Genomic DNA, 18,106 nt, shown 5'->3' with positions numbered 1-18,106 from the left:
CGGCATGTCGTAGCTCCTGCGGTTTCTGCTTGTGGCAAGGCATCTTTGATGTGAAGTGAACGTCGGGGGTGCTTTGCTGCGGGCGGGGTCCGTGGGGGCCGCAGTGTGTTGTCCTGCGGTTTACTTCACCCATAGAAATGAGGTGTTATGTCAAGTTTCAAGTCGTTTCATCCATTTTTGGTTGAATGGCGGCCATTTCATTTTGGCACGACTGTGTATGTTCCAGCGCCCGCAATCTTGAAACGAGAAAAGCGATTGGCACCAAACAACACAAATCTACTCATATGGGACCCATATACAACATATTAAAAGATTGGAGTGCTACCATGTTCAGAGAACGTTTTGCTAACATTGGACTCAGCGGCATAAGGGCTGTCAGGCCCCCAGGGCAGAGGTTGATCAAAGGAACTTTTTTTCCTGAAGGACTTGGGGAGTTTATTGTTTCATAATCATGTTTAGACACCAAAGACTTGTAATATACACATGAGCGTACCATCCCTCAGTAGAGTGACAGGCATGTGGGGTCAAAGTTCCAAGGTCACCGTGTGCACGTCCCACATTACCCAATGGAAAATATGGTCCCTGCACACCGGGAGGAAACCATGTGATTGATGTGGCTGAAGATTACCCTCAATAGACTTGTAGAAAAGGGTCCATAATGGCCCACCGTTAGGCCTGTTCTTGGGGCAGTCGATGCTCGCGAACCGGCGCGCCAATGACGTAATGACGATGACACTGCCGTGACATCATCAATGATGACGTCAGAGGTCACCTGTGAGGTCATCGGCGACGTCAGGCGGTCTAGGCTGACTGTGATGGCAGACGGGACTTTACGGGGTCACCGATGATGTCATAGCATAGAGTTCACCTGTGAGGTCATCGGCGATGTCAGACATAACATATATATACAAGGTGTTCTGTGACGCTGTATCCGGTATACTTACTTCTTATATACTTCTTTTCTACTTCATAATGTCTACCCTTACCACGACCAAATCCGAACCCGAGCTGAACCCTGGCTGTCTTACAACCAGCCAGGCCCTCGTGACCGACTGCCTACAACCAGCCAGGTCACGAGTGGTATTCCTTCAACCGCATCCGAGGACCGACATCTCTGTGGTTCTGATCGACCACTGCCCGTGAGCCCTCAACTTCGATCCAGCACACTTCACGAGGCAAGCCCACAAGCTTCGCTACAAGACTAGATGCACAAGATGAGAGCCAATCAGGGTCGCTCAGAAGGCTGGGGAACAGCTAATTTGCCATAACATTGCAGCGGATGGAAAGAATGACTAAATTTTTTGCACGTGTGTTCAGCCGGAGGTCCTGAACTAGTGTAGCGAATATCGCCTCATTCCGTTAAGCCATGCCAAGATGAGATCCAATCAGGGTCGCTCAGAAGGCCGGGGAACAGCTAATTTGCCATAGCATTGCAACGGATGGATAGAATGACTACATTTTTTGCACGTGTGTTCAGGGGGAGGTCCTGAACTAGTGTAGAGAATATCGCCTCATTCCGTTAAGCCATGCCAAGATGAGAGCCAATCAGGGTCGCTCAGAAGGCTGGGGAACAGCTAATTTGCCATAACATTGCAGCGGATAGAGAGTATGACTAAATTTTTTGCACGTGTGTTCAGCTGGAGGTCTTGAACTAGTGTAGCGAATATCGCCTCATTCCGTTAAGCCATGACAAGATGAGAGCCAATCAGGGTCGCTCAGAAGGCCGGGGAACAGCTAATTTGCCATAACATTGCAGCGGATGGATAGAATGACTAAATTTTTTGCACGTGTGTTCAGCCGGAGGTCCTGAACTGGTGTAGCGAATATCGCTTCATTCCGTTAAGCCATGCCAAGATGAGAGCCAATCAGGGTCGCTCAGAAGGCCGGGGAACAGCTAATTTGCCATAGCATTGCAACGGATGGATAGAATGACTAAATTCTTTGCACGTCTGTTCAGCCGGAGGTCCTGAACTACAATGATAACCTTAAATGGAAGTGGGCGAGGCCAAGGGGCGTCACCCCCCACCCTTCTGAGATCAATTTAGATAGTAAGTAGCCCTGGTGGCATGTGGGCGGGCTGTGTGTGGGCTAGAAGGCTGACACTTGGTGGTCGTAGAGTAGCAGGGGGTGCCACAAACATACCAAAAGATCAGCCTTCTAGCCCTCACCTCTCTTGAGAAACAGCCGTGTTCACCCTGCATATGTTGGTGTACACCGCGCATGCTTTATCATGTAATATGTAAAAGCTTATATCTCAAAAACGACTCAGGCTAGCAGGCAGTTCCACCTGTGCCTCCCGCCTCCCAAGACCAGAGGCAGGCGTGCGTCCCGGCCTCAGGGTTAGCACCCCGGAGGGCGCCACCCACTTCACCGGTGCCCGCACCCCGGCTCAACATTTCACCCGTGCCTCGCACCTCCCATGACCGGGGTCAGGTCAGCACGGCAGCTCCAGAGCCAACGACGTAATGATGATGACACCGCCATGACATCAGCGATGATGATGTCAGAGTTCACCTGTGAGGTCATCAGCGATGGCAGACGGTCTAGGCTGACTGTGATGGCAGACGTGACTTTATGAGGTCACCGATGATGTCATACCTCCCCGGACGTTGTGACATCACCAACGGTGTCATACCCTGAATGTGGGGGGGTATAAAAAGGTGTTGTTCTGTTATGATATGCTTCTTGGTCCTATTCCCCTTTCTGCAATCTGTAAGCTCTATACGTGGCTTCTGCCTTGCTCCTATCTGCCTGATATTTCATTAAAGCCTGAAAAGACATCTCTGTGGTTCTAATCGACCACTGCCCGTGAGCCCTTACCTAAGATCCAGCAACTTCACACTTCACACAAGGCAAGCACATAAACTTCCATACAAACTGGTCCTTCGAGCCGGCGTGCGTACCGGCCTCAGGGTTAGCACCCCGGAGGGCGCCACCCACTTTACCGGTGCCCGCACCCCGGCTCAACATTTCACCCGTGCCTCGCACCTCCCACGACCAGGGTCAGGTCAGCACGGCAGCCCCAGAGCCAATGACCTAAACTACGCAACCCCCGGTTCCACTGCCCAGACAAGGGCAACGGCCATTGCCAATGCCACCAACACCCGCACCCAGGACACGTCCGCCAACAAAGGTCGCCGACCCTGAGCATGCAATAGAGTGCAACGGGCACGGCTCCGCCGAGCCCGCCACTGGGATACACCACACTCAGGTAGGCATGGCGAACGTTGGGACCAACAGCACGGGGCACAGTCAGCCGGCCGGCGTCAACCATTCCCACAAGATAGCCGGACACGACAGCTGGGACCCCCCCAGAGGGCGGGACCAGCCATCACGATTACCTATTCCCGGAATTCACCTCCTGGCCCTGCCCGGGCTCATGGAGACAACTCCAGCCAAGGCCTCTAGGGATGCCAAGAAGTCCGAGCAGAGGAAGCCAAGAACGGGCCCCAAGCCCGTTCCCCCAGAAAGAAGCGGCCACCCGGCTCCCCCTGACGGATCAAGCCACCCTGCTCCCCCAGGGGGAACCGGGGGGGGGGGGGGGGGGGCGACTACACTGGGAAACCTCCATGGGGAAACCGTCATGCCCTCCGTAAGGTCTGCAAAGTGGTGACCCAACATGGGGACCAGAGGCTGGACACATACGCCATAATGGACGACCGCTCAGAGTGGACCGTGCTCCTACATCCAGCAGCACAGCAGCTGGCCCTTACAGGCCAGCCAGAGGACATGCCTTTGCGGACGGTGAGGCAGGAGCCCCAGATGCTTCACAGGGCGGCCGTCTCCCTCATCGTCTCGCCGGCAATTTGCCCAGAGCAGACCTATCGCACGCAGAGAGCCTTTACAACACAACTTAAAATCAACTAAATATCAATGTCTAATGATATTAGAATTTAACATTGTGTGGACGTTAATGTTAAAACGTTTAACAAACGTTGGATTTTGGTTACTTAACAACACAACATAAAATTAACATAATCTCAACATCTCATGATGTTTGGATTTTACGTCATATTGACATTAACATTGGGATGTTTAGAAGACGTTGGATTTTAGTTATTTTATAACACAACTTAAAATCGACTAAATATCAACGTCTGATGATGTTAGAATTTAACGTTGTGTGGACGTTAATATTGCAATGTTTAACAGACGTAGGATTGTGGTTACTTAAAAACATATTCTAAAACCAACAAAATATAAACGTCTAATGATGTTGGGATCTTACGTTATATTGACGTTAATACTGGGACGTTTAGAAGACGTTGGATTTTAGTTTCTTTAAAACACAACTTAAAATCAACTATATATCAACGTCTAATGATGTTAGAATTTAACGTTATGTGGACGTTAATGTTAAAACATTTAACAAACGTTGGATTTTGGTTACTTAACAACACAGCTTAAAATCAACATAATCTCAACGTCTAATGATGTTGGGATTTTACGTTATATTGACATTTATATTGGGATGTTTAGAAGACGTTGGATTTTAGTTACTTTATAACACAACTTAAAATCGACTAAATATCAACGTCTGATGATGTTAGAATTTAACGTTGTGTGGACGGTAATATTACTACGTTTAACAGACGTTGGATTTCAGTTACTTTATAACACAACTTAAAATCGACTAAATATCAACGTCTGATGATGTTAGAATTTAACGTTGTGTGGACGTTAATATTGCAATGTTTAACAAACGTAGGATTTTGGTTACTTAAAAACATATCTTAAAACCAACAAAATATGAACGTCTAATGATGTTGGGATTTTACGTTATATTGACGTTAATACTGGGACGTTTAGAAGACGTTGGATTTTAGTTTCTTTAAAACACAACTTAAAATCAACTAAATATCAACGTCTAATGATGTTAGAATTTAACGTTATGTGGACGTTAATGTTAAAACGTTTAACAAACGTTGGATTTTGGTTACTTAAAAACACAACTTAAAATCAACATAATCTCAACGTCTAATGATGTTTGGATTTTACGTTATATTGACATTAATATTGGGATGTTTAGAAGACGTTGGATTTTAGTTACTTTATAACACAACTTAAAATCGACTAAATATCAACGTCTGATGATGTTCTAATTTAACGTTGTGTGGACGGTAATATTACAAAGTTTAACAGACGTTGGATTTTTGGTTACTTAAAATCACAACTTAAAACCATCAGAATTTCAACGTCTAATGATGTTGGGATTTTATGTTATATTGATGTTAATATTGGGACGTTTAGAAGACGTTGGATTTTAGTTTCTTTAAAACACAACTTAAAATCGACTAAATATCAACGTCTGATGATGTTCGAATTTAACGTTGTGTGGATGTTAATATTACAATGTTTAACAGACGTTGGATTTTGGTTAATTAAAAACACAACTTAAAACCAATAAAATATCAACGTCTAATGATGTTGGGATTTTACGTTATATTGACGTTAATATTGGAACGTTTAGAAGACGTTGGATTTTAGTTTCTTTATAACACAACTTAAAATCGACTAAATGTCAACGTCTGATGATGTTAGAATTTAACGTTGTGTGGACAGTAACATTACAACGTTTACCAGACGTTGGATTTTGGTTACTTAAAAACACAACGTAAAACCAACATAATATAAACGTCTAATGATGTTGGGTTTTTACGTTATATTGATGTTAATATTGGAACGTTTAAAGACGTAGGATTTCAGTTTCTTTAAAACACAACTTAAAATCGACTAAATATCCACGTCTGATGATGTTAGAATTTAACGTTGTGGGGAAGTTAATATTACAACGTTTAACAGACATTAGATTTTTGTTATTTAAAAACACAACTTAAAACCAACATAATATCAACGTCTAATGATGTTGGGATTTTACGTTATATTGACGTTAATATTGGGATGTTTAGAAAACGTTGGATTTTAGTTACTTTATAACACAACTTAAAATCAACATAATCTCAACGTCTAATGATGTTGGAATTTTACGTTATAATGACGTTAATATCGGGATGTTTAGAAGACGTTGGATTTTAGTTACTTTATAACATAACTAAAAATCGACTAAATATCCACGTCTGATGATGTTAGAATTTAACGTTGTGGGGACGTTAATATTACAACGTTTAACAGACGTTAGATTTTTGTTACTTAAAAACACAACTTAAAACCAACATATTATCAACGTCTAATGATGTTGGGATTTTACGTTATAATGACGTTAATATTGGGATGTTTAGAAGACGTTGGATTTTAGTTACTTTATAACATAACTTAAAATCGACTAAATATCAACGTCTGATGATGTTAGAATTTGACGTTGTGTGGATGTTAATATTACAACGTTTAACAGACGTTGGATTTTGGTTATTTAAAAACACAACTTGAAACCAACATAATATCAACGTCTAATGATGTTGGGATTTTACGTTATATTGACGTTAATATTGGGATGTTTAGAAGACGTTGGATTTTAGGTACTTTATAACACAACTTAAAATCAACATAATCTCAACGTCTAATGATGTTGGGATTTTACGTTATAATGACGTTAATATTGGGATGTTTAGAAGACGTTGGATTTTAGTTACTTTATAACACAACTTAAAATCGACTAAATATCAACGTCTGATGATGTTAGAATTTAACGTTGTGTGGATGTTAATATTACAACGTTTACCAGACGTTGGATTTTGGTTATTTAAAAACACAACTTAAAACCAACATAATATCAACGTCAGATGTCGTCAGTATTAACCGTCAACCTGACGTTGACATTAGACGTTGGACTGACATTGGATTATGGTCACGGACGTCACGACCTCCATCCAACCAAAGATCAACGTCTAATGACGTTGTGTGCCAGCTGGGTCTACTCACAGACGGCTCCAACTGGCTGTGAGAACTTCAAAACCCAGAAATCATGTAAACTACACACATGTCCTACACACTCCTTGGATCTCAGGCCTGGTGCATAGTTAAAGTCCCTGGAAACCAGAAATATGTTTTTATTATTTAGCATTTTGAGTTCATCACATCACAGGAACCTATGTTAATAAGCCACCAGCCAAATTTGAACGATGATGAACGTCGCAAAGTATATAAATTTAGGTTTGACAGTCATGGCAAAAGTCATGAGAATCAATTATATTTTAGATTGTATTTTCTGCAGCAGGTCTTTTCCTCTCTCTCTCTCGCTCTCGGAGGAGACTGCTCGGAGGAGACCTCTCTCTCCGTTAAGAGAGAGAGAGAAGGAGAGAGAGAGAGAAGGAAAGAGAGATGGAGTGTGTGTGTGTGTGTGTGTTCGCGTTCGCGCGTTGCTCGGCGAACACACTCGCCGCTGCGCTGCACAGCGATACTGTGTGTGTGTCAGTGTGTGTGTGCGCGCGTGCGTGCGTGTGTGTGATTCGATTAAATCTTATGACGTGATAAAATCATGCATTTTAGCACCGCGTGCTCCGCTCTCTTCAATGAGGAAATGGAAATCCAGACCTTGTAGAAAAGTGTCGATTTTTGGGGTTAGGGTTGAAAGTAATTCTCTCTCTTTTCTGAGGCACACAATTACTCACATAAGACCCTAAATTTAATAGTTAGAAGTTTTTTGTGGATTTTGGTTTCTAGGGACTTTAACTATGTAACAGCTAGTTACTTTGAAACATGAGCTATTTAAAAATGGCCTCTGGAGAGGAATGTCTACTTTTATAGATTTCCATTCTCCACTTCAAGAAAAAAAGAAGGTGGAACATGCATTCTTTAAATAGCAGCATCAGCAACATTTTACAAGTTCCTTCCTCTCCGGTGACCCAGATAAGAAGCAGCTAATTACAGCGTTGCTCACCTGTAGATGCTGGAAGCCTGTTCAGTAGCCTATTTGCATGAGCATGGGTGTGGTTTTGTGCGAGAGCGAGTACACAAATGAGTGTGTGCCATCTCTCCCTGTGTTTACCCTAGACTTTGGAGGAGGACCTGAAAGGGGACACCCACGGCGACTTTGAGGACATCCTGGTGGCACTGGTCACTCCTCCTGCAGCGTTCGACTGCCATGAAGTCACCCAGGCCATGAAAGTCAGCCACCTCATTTCTCCTTATTGTTGTTTGATCCGTGGGAGATTTCATTCCACAGATTCACTTTGTGATGCCTGAGATGAAACTTTATGGACATTTTAGTGTGCAGAGGTTTCCACATCATAATAATAATCATAATAATCTTAATCATAATCGTAATAAAAATAAAAAATAAAAAATAAATATTAATACATACAAAATACACAATAATGACATAAAAAGGACACATAGAAGAGTCCAAGATTTCCGGCCCAGTGGTTTATCTTGAACTTAAATCTCTGCATATCTTCTACTTTATTATTATTTTTCATGATCTAAGTGCAATTGAGACAATCAGCTGCTGGAGTAACACTGTGACATTGCAGGGAGCCGGGACGCGGGACAGTATCTTGATTGAAATCTTCACCTCCAGATCCAACCAGCAGATCAAAGCTCTGAGTGACGTCTACTTGGAAGGTAAAGATCATGAAGTCTGTTCATTCTTATCAAACAATCCAATAAAAATAGCAAGCAGTGATATGATGTTGCATGCGTAGGCCTACACTGCAGGCAATACGATTTTGCCACTTGCAATTTATCAGTGAATATTGTTACATAATTGTGTTAGAAGGGTCTTAAGACGACCCAAAACTTGAATAGCAACCTGAAATGTGCCGTAACTTCGCGCCAGTGTGAAGGAGTGAATGTGAGTCCTCGTGAGTCCTGAGTGAAATGAAACTCCTTTCAAGTATCTGGAGGAGGTCTATCATCTGTTTCCTCTTGGATGTTTTCCCCAACAGAAACAGAGAAAAAGTTGACCCTTGACCTGAAGAAGGAGGTTTCTGGAGAATATTCCACAGCCTTGCTCCTCTTGGCTGAGGTTTGTCCCACTTATATAAATGAAAAAAAAATGCTACTGGTCCACCTGTCTCCCTATTTAGCCTACATCTAAATATTGGCTGGTTGTTATATTGATGTGTGTCTCAAAATTTCAAGCTAAAATGTATGACATTGTGGATTAAAAAAACTGGGTTCACTGATGAATGAGCATTCATTTTTTGATTATTTCATCCAGGATACTAGGATGTAAGACTTCAGAAGACTTCAAATTTGGGAATATATTCTTCTTTAATTGGCTGAATTGAAAGTGAAGTGAGTCCAAACCTGATGTGAATGTAATGTGTTTGTTTGATTTCCAGGGCAAAAGAGATGAGAGCACCATCGTAGATACAGAAAAGGCCAGAGAAGATGCCAAGGTGCCTTTCTCAACACTCAGCTTGTGATGCATGATGTGCAGCAGTGTTTCAGCTTAGGGAAAATGTGAAACATCTTTCAACACAATTGTGTCTCTCCATGTTGGGCGTGTTGCTTTTGACAATGTTCTTTCAGACTCTTTACGATGCCGGGGAGAAGAAATGGGGCACCGACGAAGCCAAGTTCATTGATATCCTGTGCCACAGAAGCATTCCTCAGCTGAGACAAAGTACGTCATGTTAACCCTTTGTGTCCAGCTGGCCTACAACAGAGTTGGTTTTGACAAATCACAGAGAATGTAGAGTAATTAAGGCTTTAGAGTGACACTTTCTTTGTCTTCTTTGCATAGCTCTTGTGGAATACAAGAATATCAGTGGAAAAGGCCTTCAGGAAAGCATTGAAGGAGAGATGTCAGGGGACCTGGAAGAACTGCTGGTGGCTATTGGTAATATAATTTAGTTACTGATGCAATATTGTACTGGGAAGGGTTTTAGTCCAAAATATAGTATATCTGTTTGTGGGGGGAAATATGTTCTCGGTTCGATATTTCAAAAATAAAGATGATGGGATCACCAAAAATGTTTACTATCATATATTAAGGGGGGGGGGGGGGGGGGTCAAATGGTTATGATTAAGAGAGTGAACTTTACTTTTGTATTAACACCATCCCCCCATTATTAAACATAACTTTGTCCCTCCTCCAGTGAAATGTGTGAAGAATGTACCGGCCTACTTAGCAGAACGCCTGTATGACAGCATGAAGGTGAATATAATACTACTAATAATTATTATAATAATTATTATAATTATAATAGATTGTATGTAGGTTGTAGATCAGGGGTTTTCAAAGTGGGAGGTGGACCTCCCCAGGGGGGCTCCAAACAGTTTCAGGGGATGCTCAGTGAATGGAAATTAAAAATGTATTAGTTATTATACATTAGTTAACAAAGGGAGATCACATAAAATATGATGATCTGATTAGAGAAACAGTAGTTTTGTGGAATTTTAACACAGATACATGCCTTTAGACAGACCTTGTTCATATACTGTATTTGGTGTAGTCTGAAATATGTCAACATTTCTACCAAAAAATCTCAATTGTGCACTTATCGCTGCTGTGCGCCGACGTGCCACTGGTTAACCCTTCAGGTGCCAGAGGTTGCTGACCCCTGATCTACCATTTTGGGTTGAACGTTACTGAATAACATTCCATAAAGAACTGTCTGCTGCAGTGCTATTGCAGTGCTACTGCAGTGCTAATGCAGTGCTAATGCAGTGCTAATGCAGGATAAACACTAGAAGGGAAACAGAGCTGTGTAAGATGTCACGGACCTTGGTGTGTGTCTGTGTGCGTGCGTGCGTGCGTGCGTGACTGTGTGTGCGTGCGTGCGTGTCTGTGTGCGTGTGTGCGTGCGTGCATGCGTGTGTGTGTGTGTCTGTGTGCGTGCGTGTGTGTGTGCGTGTCTGTGTGCGTGTGTGTGTGTGTGCGTGCGTGCGTGCGTGTGTGTCTGTGTGCGTGCGTGTCTGTGTGCGCGCGTGTGTGTCTGTGTGCGTGCGTGTCTGCGTGCGTGTGTCTGTGTGTGTGTGTCTGTGTGCGTGCGTGTCTGCGTGCGGGCGTGCGTGTCTGTGTGCGTGCGTGCGTGTGTGTGTGTGTGTGTGTGTGTGCGTGTGTGTCTGTCTGTGTGCGTGCAGGGCGGAGGAACAGACGAAGCCACTGTGAACCGGATCATGGTGAGTCGCTCTGAGGTTGACCTGCTGGACATCAGGGCCGAGTTCAAGAAGCTCTACAGCTACTCTCTGCACTCCGCTATCGAGGTGAGGGACTGCTCTCCTTATCCATACACAGTTACCCACAATGCCTTGTTCACACTTAAAGGATACGTTTGGCACTTTTTGGACCTATATGTAATTTGTCTCTTCCATACATGTAGCACTTGGATCTGTCCTTTTACTTTTTAGGGTGTATGGTGCTGGGGTTCTGCGGGCTATTTTATTTTGCAACTTGGGGCAGTCCAGGTGGGTGGGGTCTCCACTCCCAGTTGAATAATGTAGAAGCGGGGAAAAAAGACACCACCTACCTGGTGAACCCGAGAGGCAAAAAGAGGCCAGTACATTTGTTTTCTCTCCCAGCCACACTGGCAAGTAAGCACGCTTCAGTTGGAGCACCTGCTGAAGTAAGCACGCTTCAGTTGGAGCACCTGCTGAAGTAAGCACGCTTCAGTTGGAGCACCTGCTGAAGTAAGCACCCTTCAGTTGGAGCACCTGCTGAAGTAAGCACCCTTCAGTTGGAGCACCTGCTGAAGTAAGCACGCTTCAGTTGGAGCACCTGCTGAAGTATGCACACTTCAGATGGAGCACTTGTTGGAGTTTTAGTTGTATAAATATTTCCAGGAACTACAGCTGCTCTGGAGGCTTTAGGTGTAGCTTTATCTCAACCAATCAATTTCTTTCTACCTTCAGAGCAGCTCAGCTTCTTCTGAGTTCAACTAAAACTCCAATCTGTTTCACCGAAAAACCTAATTGGCTAGTATTCTAATCTAGTGAAAGCATCTGCTGAATTTGGAGATCTAGCCTACTAGCCAGTGTGGCCAGTAAACTAAAACGTGGGTTTCCTGCCTTGGTTGTGTTGCTCTCCTCCAGTCGGATCTGTCGGGCGATCACGGGGACTGTGTGAAGGCCATCTGTGGAGGAGACGACTAGCTAACTGTCCGTCCAAGACCCAGAAGAGCTGCTTCCTCTCCTCTGAGACTCACTGTAGGCATACTCACTCTTAAAGGGATAGTTCACACTTTTTGATGCGGGCTAGTATGAGGTACTACTCGCCAACAGTCCGTGTACTACATGCAGCCGGCGCGGTCCCAGTTTGGAGAAATGGAGGCCGGCTGCGTTAGGCAAGTAGAGCTGTCTGCTGAGTGTGAAAAAGGTCATGAGGAAAAATGTAAAAGAAACAACAACAAACAGAAAATGTTTCCATACTGCTCACCTGGCATAATCCAAGTCTCCACAAGCCCTGAGATGCCAAGTTGACTTGAAAATATGTCATTTACACCCTGTTTTTAGCTGAAATCTGCACTGTAGCAGGTTACAGTAACTGCTGCCCACGTTCTTGGCCTACATGTCTACAGGATTTTTTTGTCCCAGTCCTGCCCTGGTCTCCACTTCTCCAAACTGCATTCTACTGCATGTAGTACCGTACTAATACTGACTGTCGGCAAGTACCTCATACAACACATGTCAAAAAATCCAAACTATCCCTTTAATCCTTCCATTTCAAATGTGCGCTTCATCTTCAAACTACTAATTGAAACTTTTTTGTAGTCTTCAGAGTGAATGGCTTTGAAAGATGGCATCATATGAAATTAATATTCATAGATAACGCAGAGCCCGGAGAATTTCAGGAGAGACTCGCAGGGCATTTAAAGATCGATTTGAAACATGTCCCGCGCCAACTGAAGTGCTAATACCCCATTCTGTTTGTGTGTGTGTGGTTTCAGTCTGACTGCCGTGGGGATTATGAGAAGGTTCTGCTCAAAATCTGTGGAGGAGATGATGAGTCGTAGCAGCGTTGACATCCCCCCTCCTGAGATCTCACCCTCTCTGCCAACGCTAACCACACATTTACATCTCTCTCCATATTTCCATTTCCTTCTCCTCGTTCCTTCTCTCTCTCATCTGACAGTACTTTGTCACCCTCTCAGTGGAGTTTCATCAACTCAAGCATCCACAAAATACCAGAGGAGGAAAAAACGTTCTAACTGCCTAATGACTATATTCCTGTGTGTTAACGGGAAGAAAAATATTTTTATTAAAAAATTGTTTTGGGGGAAATACCTTGCATTTCTGAGTCTGTTTTGTTGTCTGTGTCTTACAAATATGTATTAGTCTTTCAAAGTAAATCAAACCCATTACAATAGGAAACAATATGTAAGCAAAGCATCTTAAGTAAACAAATAAAGGGATATTGTTAGCAAAACCTTTTAGTAAAAAGAAGATAAAATAGTGAAAATATTGTTATGTCCTTTATCTTGTTGTGACATTTTTCTGCTGTGCTTATGTAACCAAATGAATGTGAGTCCCGAGTGGTAGCGAGTAGGTTGGTTAAACTGCACTCCCCCAGTATAAAGGCACGTTAATCAGCTCTGCCAAGGGAGCTAGCTCTCTTGGTGCAGTGGTTAGCGTGTCCGTCCAGCAAGCTGAAGGTCGGTAGTTCGAATCCACCCCTGGGCAAGCCCTTAACATGGGTTGCTGCAAGTACCACCAACACAACGAGCAGTTTTCCCCCTCTGGTATCAGTGTAACTTCCAGATTACTGCTGGTGAGTGATGCTGTTCATTCTTAACATTGTCCTCTCACTCTGACACACTGACATACTTACAGCCTTGTTGTTCATTGCAGCTCCCAGCAGGGGGCACTACAGTCCCAACAGCAGGCTTTACAAAGGTGTTCATGTCCCTTGTCCTTACTTTGTTGTTGAAACACTAGGAGCCTCTTAAGGCCCCCAGGGGTCCCCAGGCCATATTTTTGGAAACTTTGCCTATGGGGATGAAATGTTCTTACCCCATTTCATCACTGCAGGAGGAGACATGCACTAGCATAGTCTGTTATTATTGTATTGTTTGTATTATTATTTATTATTATTATTATTATTATTATTATTATTATTATTATTATTATTATTATTATTATTGTATTAAGTAAATAAAAATAGGCTACATTGGCACTCGTGATGAAAGTGTAAAAACACCTGTTGATGTAATAAAGGTTCCTGGGTAATAAATAGACAGGTAAAGGGAAAACATTGCACAAGGCTGAAACAAGTCTAATGCAGCCATTAGGGAAGAACAGGCAGAGGACAAAAATCAATGTCTCATTTGCAAAGGCCTTGCTGTTAATGATGCACAATGGCCTTGTGGTGACAGACAGACAGGGACAGACAGACAGAGGGACAGACAGACAGACAGACAGACAGAGGGACAGACAGACAGACAGGGACAGACAGACAGGGACAGACAGACAGACAGACAGACAGACAGACAGAGGGACAGACAGGGACAAACAGACAGAGGGAGAGAAACAGACAGACAGGGACAGACAGACAGAGGGACAGACAGGGACAAACAGACAGAGGGAGAGAAACAGACAGACATAGTAGCTAACTCAGACTCCGGTTAAAACCCTTATCAAATTGGACTAATAAATATCTATACCTATTTGTGTGACTTCATAGACTCTACTCATTTTCTGAAATGACCAGCCTGTGTCTCTGCCTCCATCACAGAGAGACCAGCCTGTGTCTCTGCCTGCATCACAGAGAGACCAGCCTGTGTCTCTGCCTGCATCACAGAGAGACCAGCCTGTGTCTCTGCCTCCATCACAGAGAGACCAGCCTGTGTCTCTGTATCACAGAGAGACCAGCCTGTCTCTCTGCCTCCATCACAGAGAGACCAGCCTGTCTCTCTGCCTCCATCACAGAGAGACCAGCCTGTCTCTCTGCCTGCATCACAGAGAGACCAGCCTGTCTCTCTGCCTCCATCACAGAGAGACCAGCCTGTCTCTCTGCCTGCATCACAGAGAGACCAGCCTGTCTCTCTGCCTCCATCACAGAGAGACCAGCCTGTGTCTCTGCCTACATCACTGAAAGACCAGCCTGTGTCTCTGCCTCCATCACAGAGAGACCAGCCTGTGTCTCTGCCTCCATCACAGAGAGACCAGCCTGTCTCTGCCTCCATCACAGAGAGACCAGCCTGTCTGCCTCCATCACAGAGAGACCAGCCTGTCTCTGCCTCCATCACAGAGAGACCAGCCTGTCTGCCTCCATCACAAAGAGACCAGCCTGTCTGCCTCCATCACAGAGAGACCAGCCTGTGTCTCTGCCTCCATCACAGAGAGACCAGCCTCTCGCTCACTGCCTATTGAGGTGGATGAGAGCCTGAAGGCAGAGACACTTTCCTCATTAAAACCAAGTAATCACCCAGAGTCCTTCACTGAGTCTGTCCTCCCTGTCACATCCTGTGTGTGTGTGTGTGTGTGTGTGTGTGTGTGTGTGTGTGTGTGTGCACACATGTGTGGTAGTGATAGAAGTGTTTTAGGAGATAGCACCAGGCAGCGACACAGCAGCTAAGCCCTCCAGAAAGCCAGCCAGGGGAAACCCTGCTGCTTCTGGATCTTCTCCTCTGAAGTCCATACAGAAGCAGAGGCTGCATGCTGTTAGCACGGCTGCACACAGACCTGCTGCTGGAGGAACCAAACTCCCAGAGGAACCACACGAAATGTAGGCCAAGTTCACTGGTGTTCGTGTGTGTGTGTGTGTGTGTGTGTGTGTGTGTGTGTGTGTGTGTGTGTGTGTGTGTGCAGTACAGGATTCCAGTGCAGACTGCTTTGTGTGTGAGCATGGAGACTGCATTAGTGATAGTATTGACACATGAACCTTTGTCAGTGGAACCTGTATTTTTAATTATTTTTTCTATGTATTTATGTGACTTTTGTCTTATTGTCATTGTGAGCATGCAGCTATGCTTTCCCCCTTTCCAATGAATTTCTCCTCAAGGAATACATTTGACCTTACCATGTCATGTGTTTTCAATTCAATTAATTTCACTTCACTTAATTGTATTTCAATAAAAGCATCTGCATACAGATTCTATAAATGTATATATAAAAAAAGAATACACCCCCCCCCTCTCCAATTTTGTAAAGTACATTGATGCAAGCTAGTTTGGAGTTTTAAAGCACTATACAGTATATGTAGTTGTCAAAGTTGTCGTAGGTCAAAGGTCTAGAGCAGCACCTCTCGGACTTTGCTCAAAGATACTTCAGCAGACTCATCAACACAGGAACTTGACTCTGGGACGTCTGGGTGAACTAGGATGGTCTCCCTCGTGTGTGTGCTTCATTGTAGGGAAACACCAAAAGGGGGCAGCACACACTTCAGGCCAGTGCCAGGCTGCCAGCGAACAATAAATGTGAATATTTTCTGCTTTCTTTACTCATCTATGACAGTAGTAGTGAATATCTTTGTGTTGTGGACAAAACAAGACATTTGAGGACTTCATCTTGGACTTTGGGAAACACTGATTGACATTTTTTTCACCATTTTCTGACATTTTACACCAAACAACTACAGCTAATTGATTAATGAAGAAAATAATCCACAGATGAATAAACAATGAAAATATAATGGTTAGTTCTTGCAGCCCTCGCCTCTCCAGCTCCTCTGTCCTGGCTGTTCAGCAACACCTTCCTCATTATCAGGGGATTACCTGGCCTTTCTCTGGCCTTGTGATGATGTGGTTGACTGCAAACACTGCCTTGATTGTAGCCTAATGATGAGACCATCCGCAGAGAAAAGAACATGATCTTCTGATCTTCACCAGACACGGCCTATGAGGAAGCGATGTGACAGCTGCCTCTTGGCTCTCTGAACTGCAGGCTTTGCGAACAAAGGCATTTGTGTAGGCTGGAGAAACCACAAGGTCTACTCACTGCATTCCTTCACTGCCTAACCACCTCACCCCAGAAGCCCTTCCTCTGCTTCCCTCCACCTCTGCCAGTTGCTGGAGCAGAGGAGAAGGACCTGATGTCTGCTGGTAATTGTAGGCATTGATCACTGTAGGCATTGATCGATCACACTATAGGCATATTGAGGTCATTTGGTTACAGGGGAAGAAGAAGCACATGGCTGAGATGGAGATTACATAAGAGAGGAGCAGAGAGGATCACATGACTCTGAGCTCCATGTCTGGACACATCCTGTTCCTGGAGGGGGGTCTGCTTCTGCTGCTGCTCCCTCTCTCTCTCTCTCTCTCTCTCTCTCTCTTGACACACTTGCACTGTTATCTCTCTTCTCCCTACAATACAGTCCAAGCAGTTTGGACATAATCATATTTAGCAATAGAAAATATTAATATTTAGAAAGTATTTACAGATGTGGGGTCCCATAAACAATCAAATCTCATCAAATGAGGGGGGGGGGGCTCTAAATTAGGCGTCCTCCGTGATATGAAGTAGGTTGGGAATCACTGCCCCTGTGCCCAATGCCCATGCGTTCTTTCCAGCCTGTTTTGTGTTCTTCCTCAACCAAACCGGGAGAGGGGGGTGACTGTCTGCGCTCTTCTTACACATAAGACATAAATAATAGGTTCTTACACCAATCAAAACAATAGAAGGGGGCGGGGCCACGCCATGTTAGGTTGTCATTCTCAACAAACCAAAACCCAATTATTATCCAGCTCCAGCCGGGGCCAGTACAGAGCACGCCCCTACAGGGCACGCCCCCCTAAGTACAGAGCACGCCCATAGGCGAATCCCTCTATCTAAAGAGCACCTCAAACAAACAACAGTCCAAAGCGCTCCTTTCCAAACAAGAAAATTTGACATAATAATAATAAAATAAATAAATACATACGCTATTCACAAAACGATCTAGATGGATAAATAGCACTACAGGTGAGAGGAAAATGCAAATCTTATAGGGGTATATCATAGTAGGCTATTACATATTTATTATCACACAATTACCCCTATTATCATGTTAAGCTGTAATGTAAAGTGCTAGTAGTTCCTTGACAGCCTATTTGTAATACTACTTGTGTTTTTGCCAATGCCATACAGGCAGAAAATGTAATGCTTCTATCTAATGATGCTATTATTTTATGTATCAGTTTCTCGCTTATGGGCGTGTTCTGTACTTAGGGGGCGTGCTCTGTAGGGCGCGTGCTCTGTACTGGCTCCGGCCGGAGCTAGACCCTTCTTCCAAAACCAAAACCACCCACTTATTACTCTGCGCTGGCTGGAGGGGAGTCACGAGAGT

The 18,106-nt window shown here is 44.1% G+C and overlaps 1 protein-coding gene across 2 annotated transcripts in view; it reads left to right on the top strand.

Annotated features, from left to right (window-relative positions):
* The window catches only part of anxa3a (annexin A3a), a 35,143-nt gene extending 22,029 nt beyond the window's left edge, over positions 1-13,114 (top strand). Inside the window, exons 6-15 of one of the 2 annotated variants that reach the window (XM_083644095.1) lie at positions 7,951-8,064; positions 8,430-8,520; positions 8,844-8,923; positions 9,243-9,299; positions 9,433-9,526; positions 9,647-9,742; positions 10,002-10,060; positions 10,990-11,112; positions 11,938-12,051; positions 12,792-13,114. In XM_083644095.1, coding sequence (XP_083500221.1) covers positions 7,951-8,064; positions 8,430-8,520; positions 8,844-8,923; positions 9,243-9,299; positions 9,433-9,526; positions 9,647-9,742; positions 10,002-10,060; positions 10,990-11,112; positions 11,938-11,997 — 774 coding nt within the window. In that variant the 3' untranslated portion in view covers positions 11,998-12,051; positions 12,792-13,114. The remainder of the gene's footprint in view (positions 1-7,950; positions 8,065-8,429; positions 8,521-8,843; positions 8,924-9,242; positions 9,300-9,432; positions 9,527-9,646; positions 9,743-10,001; positions 10,061-10,989; positions 11,113-11,937; positions 12,052-12,791) is intronic. The other variant, XM_083644094.1, reaches the window with a different exon arrangement.
* Positions 13,115-18,106: the final 4,992 nt, after the last annotated feature.

The sequence above is a fragment of the Poromitra crassiceps genome (assembly GCF_964638095.1).
Source record: "Poromitra crassiceps genome assembly, chromosome: 10".
NCBI lineage: Eukaryota > Metazoa > Chordata > Actinopteri > Beryciformes > Melamphaidae > Poromitra > Poromitra crassiceps.
This window is presented reverse-complemented; position numbering and strand designations above follow the sequence as displayed.